Genomic DNA, 13,113 nt, shown 5'->3' with positions numbered 1-13,113 from the left:
AAGAACTGAAACATAATCCGATCCGAACCGAAATATTTTGGGTATCCAAAATAGATTTATCTACTTATATATATTAATTATTTTTAGATTTAATATATATAAAAACATCCTAGTTAAAATATACTCAAAACTTCAAAAATACTTAAATAATTATTAATTCTCTATCCAAATATTTAAACCAAACCAATTTATATGTTAAGTTAGGTACTCTGACATATGTTATTCAAATTTATATATAATATATTCTATTGTTTATAGATTTTAAAAAAAATAAAGCATATAATAAATTTTAATTTTTTAAAAAGAATTTAAATTAGTTATCCAAATCCGCACCGAATCCTCAAAGATTTGAACCGAACACGAAATTTCAAACAGATCTGAAAATGAACCCGAACGCCCACACCTAATCACTATTATATATCCTATATGTGTCATCATAGGTTACAAAAATATGTGTTATCATATAATTAATCGTATTTTATTTGTACCATCAAATAAGTAATCTGATAATTAATAATATTTTATAGGTACAATCATATAAATAATTACATATATTATATTTTAAATTTCAATGTGAAATATAAAAACCACAATTTAAGTTGGTGTTTTAAATTAGGCTTTGTATTGTATGTTTGTTATACATATTGAATTTTTTTTTATAATGGTTATTGGAAAATATGTTAGTAAAAATCAATTTTTGAATATATGTATATTTTTCAATGAATTTCTGATATAAATCAATTTTAAATTATTATTTTGATTTGAATATGTATATCAAGTAACATAATCCCATTACTTTTTAATATTCCATGTAGTGGATTTCCAATTTTTTTAATAGCATAAACTCATTATTTTTTTTTTTAAGTTACAGCTATCCATATTTCCAAACAACATTATATTTATTTTTTTACTACTACCCATGTTTCCAAACAAATAGTAAATGTACTTCTACTTTAGTAAAATAGATATGACCTCAAAATATGATAAACATATATGGCTGCCATCAATTTGGTCGTATTTTTCATGAATATTAAAATATCTACATGAATTTAAAAATAATGAATCATAGAATATGCTTGTTCTAATTTTAGGATATATTAATAAGAAAGTTAAAGAATAAAACTGATTTGAACGTTAATCCAACCACTTTTGGGACTGATTAAAAAATAAAAAATTCTCTAGGACAGTGTTTTTAAGTTATTATCACAAAAATAGCATTTAATAAAAAAAATGCTAAAATTTTTTATTAAAGGCTAAAATTACATATATACTTATGGTTAACTAATGTAGACTTAGAGTTTAGAATTGGGATAAAGTTTTGAGGATATAATTTTTTTTTTAGATTGACTACTTCGATCATTTTTTTATTGAACAGAATTGCCTTTGAAAAATTTATGTAGGTTATGGGATGCTAATGAAAAAAAAAGTAGGTTAAAAGGGTAATTTGGGAATTGTGCTTTTAGCTTAGAACCGGCCGTTAGTCGTTACTATCGGATTTGGTAACCGGTGACACGTGTAATATTAAGCCAGTTACGAGGGTGTAATAATAACTAGGATAAGAGCCGCGCCTTGCGCGGGATTAAGTTATTATTTTTATTATATTTTGGAGAATGAAACAATAGTTTGGCTTCATTTGGATTACGGGTGTTCAACCCGGATATCGGGTTAGTTTCGGTTCGGTTCGGTTTTTTTCGGTATTTGGTTAGTAAAATATAACTACTATTCTAAATCAATATTTACTTTGACTTTAGTCTTTCACATACTTTTGAAAGATTTCAACTCGACGACTAAATTGATCAGCCAATCTTGTTGCTTTAAATCATTAGTGTTTATATATATATATTATTTAGTTTGAATATTTATTAAATAAAAATTCATATGCGTTATATTTTATGATCATTTGTAACTTATTATAACAAAAAAATAATCTATTGATCACAAAATTTTCAGAGTGGGAATATTCAAATTTCTAATAATATATAGACATTTTGAAAAATTCAAATATAACATATAAGAAAAAATATAAATGTTTTTATTATATATTTAATGTGATTTTTTAATATCTTTCAATAATATAAAATTAAAAAAAAGAACTAAGACACAAAAATTGTTATCAAATATTTATTATTCATAATAATTAATTTTCATATATACGTTAATCATATTAGGTAATTTCGTAGCTTCTAATTAAGGAAAGTGCAAAAAAAATTTTGGTAGATTATTTATCAATTAGATGGTTAGTTTAATAAAAAATATAATGTAAGTCAAGATGGACCAACCTATTTTTTAAGAATAGTATATTTTATATAGTCATTTATTAAATGAGAATTTATAATCATACAGTTCTATGATCATTCATATCATTTTATAACTGAATATTTAAATAATCGATAACAAAAATTTCAATGTGAAATCTTTAATAAGTTTATAATTTATAAATGTTTTTGAAAATTCATTGAAAGTTTTAATATTAAAATATTTATGTAATCTTATGGTATATAGTATAATCTATATATATATATATATAAATATATGTTTTATTATTAAATGATATTTTTTACTCATATGGTTTTAAAATAATGTGTATCTTCTTATAATATTAAATAAAAGTTCATATTAATACAATTTTATGATCATTTGTAACTTATTATGACAAAAAAAATAATCTATTGATCACAAAATTTTCAGAGTGGGGATATTCAAATTTCTAATAATTTATAGACGTTTTGAAAAATTCATAATATAACATATAAGAAAAATTATAAATGTTTTTATTATATATTTAATGTGATTTTTAAATATATTTTAATAATATAAAATTAAAAAAAGAACTAAGATACAAAAATTGTTATCAAATATTTATTATTCATTATAATTAATTTTCACATATACGTTAATCATATTAGGTAATTTCGTAGCTTTTATTTAAAGAAAGTGCAAAATATTTTTTGGTACGTTCTTTATCAATTCGATAGTTAGTTTAATAAAAAATGTAATATAAGTTAAGATGAACCAACCTATTTTTCTAGGAATAGTATATTTTGTATAGTTATTTATTAAATAAGAATTTATAATCATACAGTTCTATGATCGTTCATATCGTTTTATAACAAAATATTTAAATCATCGATAACAAAATTTTCAATCTAAAATCTTTAATAAATTTATAATTTATAAATGTTCTTGAAAATTCATTGAAAGTTTTAATATTAAAATATTTATGTAATCTTATGGTATATAGTGTTTAATATATATATATATATATTTTATATTTTATTATTAAATGATATTTTTTACTCATATGGTTTTAAAATCATGTGTATCTTCTTATAATAAAAATGTTAAACCAATTGATCATTAATTTTTAACATAATAATTTTAATAGTTTTAGTCATTTATTGTCGTTTTTAAAAATTCAAAATATAACATATACGAAAAAATCTAAATTTTATTTTTATAGCTAATTTGATTGTTTAATTTATTTTAATAATATAAAATTAAACAAAAAATGATGGAGGAGATATACATTGTTATCAAATCTTTATTATTAAACTCGTTAATTGTCATATATATATTAGTCATTTATGGTAATTCCGTAGGTTTTATTTAAGGAAAGAAAATATCATATCATATCATTATATCATATAGTTTGACCAACTTATGTATCTAACAACATATAAAAATCGAATGTGGACCTACTTATTTTTCAATTGAATGTAATTGACTACCTAATTGAGTGCCACCTATGCATTGGGGCCTCTTTTAATTAATACAAAATTGAGGTTACATCTTTTCAAATGTTCCTCAATTAATATATAAGGGATTTAGTCAACGCTTGTCCGCAATGTAGACGCTAGCGGTGGGGCACTTATCCGATATCCGAAGCCGCACCCGAATCCGATCTAAAAAATCCGAATCGAAATCCGAACTGAAGTAACAAAATATCCGAACGAATATTGAATTAGGAGAAATTGGATATCCGAACCCGAATAGATATCCGAAGATAACCGAACATATGTATAATTAACCTTATATTTCTAGTTTATATCTCTCATTTTATATAAAATATTTATATTGGTACTACACGTACTTTAAATTCATATGATATACGTACGGAGAAAATGATTTGCTACTCACTTAAAATGCAGGTCAAACTTTTTATTTCAAGCATTAACAAAAAGTTACATCCAAAATTTAAAAACAATAACCAAATTAATGTCTTTTTAGTTTCAAAATGTTATGTTCAAATCTATTAACTATTAAAAAGAAAAAAATTAGTTAAGTGAAAGTTATATTTTTAAATATAAGAAATTTGAGAAATGAAAAAAATAAATTTTTTTTTTCAAAATCTAAATATCTGAACCCGATCTGAAATAACCGAACCCGCGAAGTACAGAAATACCTGAAAATCTGAAATACCCGATCCGAATCCGAATGGGTACCCGAACACCACCCTATACCATACAAAAATCAAATCAAAAGTTTCTGTTCGGTTCAATAGACCGAAATTAAATTGTTCGGTTCGGGATTTTAAAAGGAAACCAAATAAATTTGGGTTAGTTCTTCACAATTTCGGTTTCAGGGTTCGGGTTTTGTCGGATAATGCTTATGATTTAGTTGGGCTAAAGATACTTGGGCCTCGCTAACAAACCCATTTATATGGCCCAGTTGAGAATGGGTATTCTTATTAAAGCCTAGGGTTTATCATCTGCAGATTCGGTATATATACATATTTGTCGCGGAAGACGCTCGTCGACTGGAGAGTTTCCCATCACCGGAACCACCGCGTCGCTTAAATCTCGATTCGGCGAAGAGAAACCCTAATTTCCCTTTTATTTGTTGAACTCAATCGAAGATAAGGCAATGGTGAAAACCGAAGTGAAGACCGAGAAGCTTGATGACGACATGACAATCAAAGACAATAAGCACAGTCGTCGCGTGGTTAGCTCCGCCGACGCCTTAGATAGAAAGTTCAAGAGAACCGTCCTGTGCGTGGCGAAACCATCTTACCTTCTGAGTCTGCTTGAGCGAAGTAGTACCCGATGCAACTACCTCAAACGGTTGCCGAAGATCCTTAGTGAGCTGCTTCGCCAGAGAAACTGGAGAGAAGCAAGCGCTGTACTTAGCGTCTTGATGCAAGGGACTATGAGAGATGGTTCTCCTTCCATGAACCGCCTCAAATACGAGGTTCTGTCTTTTTTTTTTTTTTTTTTTCAATCTCCAAAAATGATGAAACTAGTTCTTTGTTTTGTTTGTTTGCTCTATGTTCCTTACATGTTCCTTTCTCTGGTTTTGTTTTCATTTTTATCTCCAAAAATGATGGAACTAGTGCTTTGCTTGTTTGGTGTTGTTGCTGTTTGTTTCTTAGATGTCCTGTTTCTGGTTTGTGTTTTTTGTTTTATCTCCAAATATAATGGAACTTGTGATTTTATTTGTTGTTTCTCTGTCTGTTTCTTACATGTTTTTTTTTGTTTTGCAGGCTCAAATACAGATTGTGAGTCACTTGCAACCTGACAAGGACAATGTTGAGGAGATTGAAAGAATATATGATACTTGGATCGGGAAGATTGGTAAACAGCATAAAGAGGTCCCTCTTTTAGATTTATTTAGCTTGATTTTGCATGAGAAGAACTTGTTTTGTTATCTTTTGTTTGAGTTATTGTTCCAAGCCTTAGAGGCTGACTTTCTGGTTGTTTGAACAGGAAAGGCTCTTGGTTTGGTTCGAACAAATTTGTCATTTACTCGAGCATGGTATGGAGAAGGAGGCCGAGTATGCCGCAATTGGGTATAGTTTAATGATATCTTATTGAACTAGCTTTTTATTGAATTAGAGTTTTGATGGCTGATCTCTTCTTCTTGTTTTGGCAGCATGATGCGGAGCCGTGATTTGGGAAACCTTCCTCGGACCAATCTATATATAGGAATCACATGCTACAGACTGTGGTGTCGTAAATACTCGGAGGAGCTGGAGCCTAAAGACGCAGACTGCAGTGACAGCATATCTAACATGTCTCAGTCAGGATCTGGTGTTATGGCCGAGTGTTCACCCAGGAACGAGTCTGTTTACTCTGTGGAGTCTTCGGGTTCTGTTAGAAACGTGTCAGAGGCTTCTGTCGGGAATTACGAAGTAAATTCTGATGCCTCCACGCGTGGCTCAGGGTCAGAAGTGGAGGTGAAGGTAAAACTGGAGAATGTTAAAGTGGAGGAGAGTTCTCAGCATTTTACTGAACCACCACGAATCTATGCCTCGTCTGAAGAAAACGAAGAGCCTTTGAGAGATGGAGTTTCATTTGATCCCGCTCTTATTCAAATTCTTGGTTAGTAGAATTTTCTTTAGCTGTATAAACCCACAACCAGTTCTGTTGATTTCATGGCTTCTTGTTGTTTTGTCAGGGGAGATGGATCCATGGTTGTTTCCTTTGAAACCACCAGAAGATCCTGATTGCCATGGAAAGATAGTCAATGATTCTTTTTATAAGGACGCTGTGTCATATCTGCGGCTTACTATGCAGTCTCCTCGTTACGTATCTTTAGCTGCATTACATCCTCTTGTACAGGTAAAAATAGACTGACTCATAATCTCATAATGTTCCTTCCCTTAATATGTTTTCTTTTTGATTTTCCTTGTAGCTTCTCTTAATTGGAGGCCGTGTAGATGAAGCTATGAAATTGGTTGAGGAGATGTGTCAGAAAGTACATGACATCAAACCTTTGAGGTAAAAGAAAATGATCTCTCTCTCAGTCTCTATTAGTTTAGTATCTTTGCTTGAGACATTCAAGCTTTGTTTTGCTCAATCGTAGGATTAGAGCTGCTATGAAGGAGAAGTTTCATAATAACAGCGACGAGCTCGCAAAATGCTACGAAGATGTCTTAGAGATTGATCCTAGTTGTGTAACCACCTTAAAGAAGCTTATTGAAATGTCAAAAGAAGGTACTTAAACTTAGCATCAAGCCATCAAACATCTTTTTTATTCTGTCTCTAATATCATTTGTTTTCTTAACTTGCAGACGGGTATAGTAGAGAGTCGCTAATCGAAATGATAGCATTGCATGTAGAAGCTTCTTTCCCGGAGCCCCAAATCTGGAAAGAGTTTGCAGAGATGCTGATTCTCTTCTTTGAGAATGTTGATGAAGATCGAATGTCTGTATGCCTCAACGGAGATGGAGAAGAAGGGTGTCAACAAACATACTCTGTTCGATACAACAGGACACCTAGAATGTTCACCGGTACATCATGGACACTTAGAGCTAAGTGGTGGCTAAATCGCCATTTCTCCCCGGAGATACTCGAGACAGAAATGAAAAAGCTCGAGGCAGAACAGATAAATGGTACATCTTTTATATGCAACCCTGTTTCCAGATTCAGTCTTCGTGTTTTCTTTTTCAATTATCTAATTGTAAGTAAATTCTGATGTTGATAGGAGATTTGGAGATGTTGAGATTGATGAGTTTCAAAGCGGCATGTGCAAGTCGTCTCTACGGACCAGAGTTTGGTTATGTTACAACAGTTTATGGTCTGCTGGAGAGTTGTAGAAACAACATACAAAACATGTGTATGCTTGAGAATGATAGTAACAACATAGGTATGTTGGAGAATGGTAGAAACAGTTTAGAATTATTCAACTTTGTGCGAAGACACAGACAGAATTGGAACAGGATATACAACTTAGAATAATTTACACACGGTACATTCTTGGTTTACTAAATATTTACTGTATTTTTTTGTTGTAAGATTCACTTTGAAGTAAGAATACGGACCTACTAAAATGTTTACACAGATTTTAAATTTGAATTTTCTTTTCTTCACAATGTTTGATAGGTCTGGCTATTCGGATTATAGTTTCAAAAGATTTCGATACTACGTTTATATTTCTTTTTACTATTTTTTAATATCCAATGACTGTTTTATTATTCATACCAGATGTTATTCAAACTAGATGTGCTTTGATATGTCAGATAGGAATTAAAAAACCGGTAAACTACATAATCTTAAGAAAAAAAATTGCACTCTTAGCTAATGAATTTGTCAAAATATTTTAAGCTGTAGAAAATAGTCAATCCTGAAGTTCTGGAATTTTATCTTTAGAATTGTTAACTCTTTTAGCTTTGTTGAGAAATCTATCCATGCCGTTGGTTTTTCAATCAGCGAAATCAATTTTTTTAAGTCTGACGAATATTTAACATGCTTTCGGTCTTCCAAATAAGTCCTTGCAATTTCATATGTAGAGATAACACTCTCTTTTGGTTGGTTCTCAATGGCTAAAGTCGTGTATTTCCTGTGAATCTTTCTTGTTCCAACCACACTAAATGTATGTCATGTATTCATGCTCGGTAAACCAAACAAATGTTTTCCAAGCACATAGTTTGTGTAAACGATGGAGTCGGTAGTGGCTCTCCTTCCCCCACCTTCCCCCACCGGCGTTTCATTTGCAAGTTTGACATTCACTCTCCGCATAATAGTTTTCAAAGGGTTCTTGTCACTTTCTCTAAATAACTTATAATTTTAAACTTTCTAAATAATACCAAATTATCAAAGAATAAGGATCTCTCTCCAGCTCAACGTCTCCAATGTCACTTTTCCGCTAAAAGGTAATTGAGATTGGTGTAAACACTTGATATCATGAAAATAGAATGGCTAGAAGGAGTTGTTGATGATGCCCATTTTGTAAAACCGGGGGACATCCAAAAGAAACATGATTCACAAATTCGTCTAATGCCCCACATTCGGGGCCATGATTATCACATCACATATGATGACATGCTAGATTCTGTGTAGCCATTAAATGACTTGTCGCCATTTGCCATATATGATGATGCATTTTAAGAAGAGAATTTATCTTCGACTAGATGAAAATTATTGTGTTCTGAATACATAACGTATGCTTGATTGTTCAGAACATTCCTTGCTACTTAATATTCATACGTAACAGTGTATTGTACATTCTTCATATAGCTCCAACAATAAGAATCTCGCTGCCTTGATTGACTTATGGAAAAACTCTGAATCAGAAAAATATCCTTTGATACCTCCAGGGTCTCCAACAACTCCTCATTCCAACGTCTATTATCACCATGAATAAAGTCACTCACTGTCATCTTCGGGTGAACTACAAACATATGGGATCCATGGATTCTCCCAAACTCTAAATTCAAAACCTGAATGCAATTTTTGGCTGCTTCTCAATGCCACCAATGGTTTTACTTGTCCATATATAGGATGGATTCTCTAAATGATTTACTCACACAGGCGAAATAAATCTGAAATACTTACCATGCACTCTAGCACGAAGAGAATATGGGAACTGAACTAACTTCCACATCAGCTTTCCTAATAACGTAAGATTAAAATCATGTATCATCCAAAAACCAAGACCACCTTTTTCTTTAACAATATAGTTTTTTTTCCTATTCAGATAACTTTAATTATTAAGTTGCTTGTTTTGGTTCTTTTTGGATTAAATTTGGATCAGTTTTTATTTAATTTTTAAAATAATCTGAAAAAAATATTTCAAAGTATTCAAATATATGAAGTACTTGAAAAGCTAATAAAAAAATTTTAACTGCGAAAAAGTATTTGAATTAACAAAATATTTTTTTTTATAAAAACTACCATATTCTTCAAAAATATTTTAATGTATCCATTTTATAGAAGAGTAAAAGAATTAATATTATTAGTCAACTTTCAACTTTTGAGATACTAATTTAAATCCAATATTTGAAATGCTTAACCTTGCTCTATTTGATATCTTTCTGAAATCAATTAAATTTTACTATTTTTTTAGTCGGATTCAAATTTTAGGTTTAGTTGTAAATGATCATGCCTAATGTTTAAATCATGACTGTTACTGTATAAGATATTTATATCTTCAGAATAATAATAATAATAATAAATGGGTTTTATATGGCAACATGGATCACCTGGATGATGTAATTTATTACATCGAATCAATATACGATATTAATAAATGGCTCTCCTAGGGGACTTGTGAAACCACCACGAGGACTGAGGTAAGGGGATCCATTATTGATTTCAAATATTAAAAAACAGGAAAATAAAAAAACAATCATTGGTTTTAAGGTAGCAACATCAAGTCTTCCAATTTCACATACTCTCTTTCCAGATAATAGTCTCTTTCCAGATAATAGTCTTTTCCTCTACAAGGCGACAAGTAAAGAATGCAAGATTATTCTAAACATTATAAGAAATATGGAGAGATTTTGAGAAAGCTTATAAATTTTGCTAAATCATCATTACAATTCGGCCATAAGATTGAAGATTCAGTTAAGAGCGAGATGAAAAAGATACTTGGTATTTCAACAATAGGTGGGATGGGTTATTTAAGAATTCCATAAAGCTTGGGAAGTTCACAACCATGTCAACCAGGTCAATGGTGGATGGAAAATTTTCTTGTTAAAGAAGGAAAAAAGGTCTTAATTAAGTCAGTGACAATAGCTATATTTAATCATTTAATGTCATGTTTCGAGCTGCCAAAATTGACAACCAAAAAGTTAACAAGTGTAATCTTACAAGGTGGAGCTCCAGATAAACCCCGATAGAGGAATGCACATGATGGCATGCGATAAACTATGTAGGTATAAAAAGAATGGATTAATAGATTTTCGAAATTTAGATAGATTAAATAAAATTTATTAGCAAAACAACTATGACAGCTTTTGGGACAGACCAAACTCACTTCTTGCCAAAGTCTTCAAAGAAAGATATTATCGAAAAACACACCTTATGGATCTTACTAAACTATACTCTCCTTCCTACGGGTGGAGAAATATTATTTCAACTAGATCTTTAGTACGCAAAGACTGAAAAAGAGTGATACATGTGAGTCAATTTTAGTTTAGAATGATCTATGAATCCCTACCACTCGTCTGAGATATATCAACAAATTATAAATCAGTCAGCAATATTAATTTGGAACCTTCCCTAATGGTAGATCAATTAATTGATCTACTTGTGAAGGTATGGAATCACAAATTTATTCATTCATTAGTAGAAGATGACGACGCAACAATCATACTGAGTATGTCAATTAGTTGTACATCAAAACTTTATTTGTTGGGATGTCATTTTACATAATCAGAAAAATACGTAGTCAAATCTGGATATCAAGTCACAAAATATATACTTGATTTGTTTAGGCTCTTTTGCAAATACGATATAATCCGAGTATCTTTGCAATATCATCTTTATACTCCAATATGGATTACTTGTTTTGAAAGATACAAAATGTTAGTTCAGTTATTGCATTCCCATGGATATTACGATATGTTTGGAAATATCAAAACGATAAATTATATAACAGTATTGATAGAGATCCGAGGGATAGTTTAAACCTTGACGAGGCGGAGACTATCTTATAAGAAGAGGCCCAAACAAACGAAATCACAAGTGAATAAGAATTTCAATCAGGTCAAGACAGTATTAAAGATCCAAGCATAAGCCCAAACTAGACAATGGTGTAAATTGTAAATTCGCTGCATCGTGGAAAGACATAGATCAATTTATTGGACATGTATGATTCGCCAAACAAGAAGATTTTGACGGTTTGATGGGAACACGCAACATTCGGCGAAGCTTATCATCATTATTTGCAAAGTTTGAAGGAAAAATTGGCAAATTGGGCAAATTGCAAGTTTGATATTAGAGAGTTGGGCGACCTCGAGTTTAAATTAGAAGATTGGACGAATCGCCTTTTCCAAACTTGTGAAATGTCGACAGAGGGCGCGCGTGGTTCTTGATATTACGACCGTGCCACCTCTTGATTTTTTATTTAAAAATAAAAAAAGACCTAATAAAAGAATAAAAAAGAAGGAAATTGGAAAAACCAAAACATCCCTTATATCAAAATATACCAGAACCACCTCTAAACAGCTGCAATTGAGAACCAAACATAAGAAGAATCCCACATAAGAACCACTCTCGACTGTACCCAGATCGGCATGGTATCCCCCTCCAGCGTAACGCCCTCGAGGAGGGTGACTCGTAGTCAATGCGCCAGTGATAGAGAAGCAAATCCCAAGAAAATTCCCCGACTAGGCAAAACTGCGTCTCGTTATGCAGGTATCTCCTTTCGCTAAGCTTCGTTGTGAAATTCTTTGGAAAAAGTTTTTAAAAATAAAGCGTTGGGTAAATGTCTGGATTTGGTCATTGTATTTCAGTATCTAGCACGGAGTCCAAACTAGAGGAACCTGCATCCACCGACCAAGAAGAAGCTGCATCCACTGAACAAGACGAAGCTGCATCCACCGAGCCGGAATTTATTGTCACCACGCCGACTTTCCCGGAAAGACTGTTCGCACGTAATTGCTATCTTGGCAAACCTCGACTGAACATCTATTCAAAGGCGAGTATCATTGGATCGTTAGTGAAGTTGCTAAGAGGCTCCCCTGAAATGAATTGTCTGCTAGGAAGTCAGTTCGGAGCTCTGTTCCACTTACCTGTATCGCGCTGCTCAAACTCTGCGAAGCTTGTACATTCTCTCCTCAGCCGTCAGCTGGTTACGATGCGCCTATATGAGCTCTGGTTCTTGTTTGCAGACAAGCCACTACGCTTTTCTCTGCGTGAGTTCGGAGACATCACGGGGCTGAAATGCGAGCCTGAAAGGGAAAAAGTTGGAAACGGGTCAGAATCTATCGATGCCACACCTGGACGTATGTGGAAAGAGTTGTTTGAAACTGAAGATGAAGACGTGACTGTACCAGATGTTCTTCGTATGCTTGAACAGCCTAGTCTTCCTGAGTGGAAGCGGTTGCCACTAGCTCTCATTGCGCTTGTAGATGGGCTCCTGGTTTGTGGTCACAAACTTCTTCGTGTGACGCCTGCTTACGTCGAGATGCTGGAAGACACCAGATCATTTCTTCAATATCCATGGGGGAGAGAGGCATTCGTCAGCACTCTGTCTAGATTGAGACCACCTCAACCTTCTGATCCTTCTAAAATGGATAAATTCCTTTCGGTCATGCGCCTTCGTTTGAAACAGCAGTCAACAGCGTGTTATGGGTTCCCTCTGGCGCTGCAACTTTTTGCTTTTAAAGCTATCCCCTCATTGCTTGAGAAAATTCCCGAACCTAATAAAACCACTTCTTTCTTGCAAGAA

The 13,113-nt window shown here is 32.2% G+C and overlaps 1 protein-coding gene across 2 annotated transcripts; it reads left to right on the top strand.

Moving 5' to 3' along the window:
• Positions 1-4,723: 4,723 nt before the first annotated feature.
• On the top strand, positions 4,724-7,778 carry LOC106407613. Of its 2 annotated transcripts, none has more exons than XM_013848489.3 (9): positions 4,724-5,187; positions 5,480-5,587; positions 5,703-5,785; positions 5,869-6,317; positions 6,394-6,557; positions 6,631-6,716; positions 6,802-6,932; positions 7,010-7,330; positions 7,423-7,778. In XM_013848489.3, the coding sequence occupies exons 1-9, from the start codon at positions 4,864-4,866 to the stop codon at positions 7,674-7,676; spliced, it is 1,920 nt and encodes a 639-aa protein (XP_013703943.2). In that variant the 5' UTR covers positions 4,724-4,863; the 3' UTR covers positions 7,677-7,778. The 2 variants fall into 2 exon arrangements, with proteins under 2 accessions (XP_013703943.2, XP_013703945.2); XM_013848491.3 differs by having other exon boundaries at positions 4,739-5,187; positions 5,480-5,570.
• The last annotated feature ends 5,335 nt before the right edge of the window (positions 7,779-13,113 follow it).

Source organism: Brassica napus, chromosome C6, assembly GCF_020379485.1.
Source record: "Brassica napus cultivar Da-Ae chromosome C6, Da-Ae, whole genome shotgun sequence".
NCBI lineage: Eukaryota > Viridiplantae > Streptophyta > Magnoliopsida > Brassicales > Brassicaceae > Brassica > Brassica napus.
This window is presented reverse-complemented; position numbering and strand designations above follow the sequence as displayed.

Excerpts from the sequence above, each read along its gene's own strand:
- LOC106407613 (XM_013848489.3), top strand. The coding sequence starts at position 4,864 with ATGGTGAAAACCGAAGTGAAGACCGAGAAGCTTGATGACGACATGACA. Across the intron at positions 6,933-7,009 it reads TATTGAAATGTCAAAAGAAG|ACGGGTATAGTAGAGAGTCG; the intron begins GTACTTAAACTT and ends CTTAACTTGCAG. Across the intron at positions 7,331-7,422 it reads CGAGGCAGAACAGATAAATG|GAGATTTGGAGATGTTGAGA; the intron begins GTACATCTTTTA and ends TGATGTTGATAG.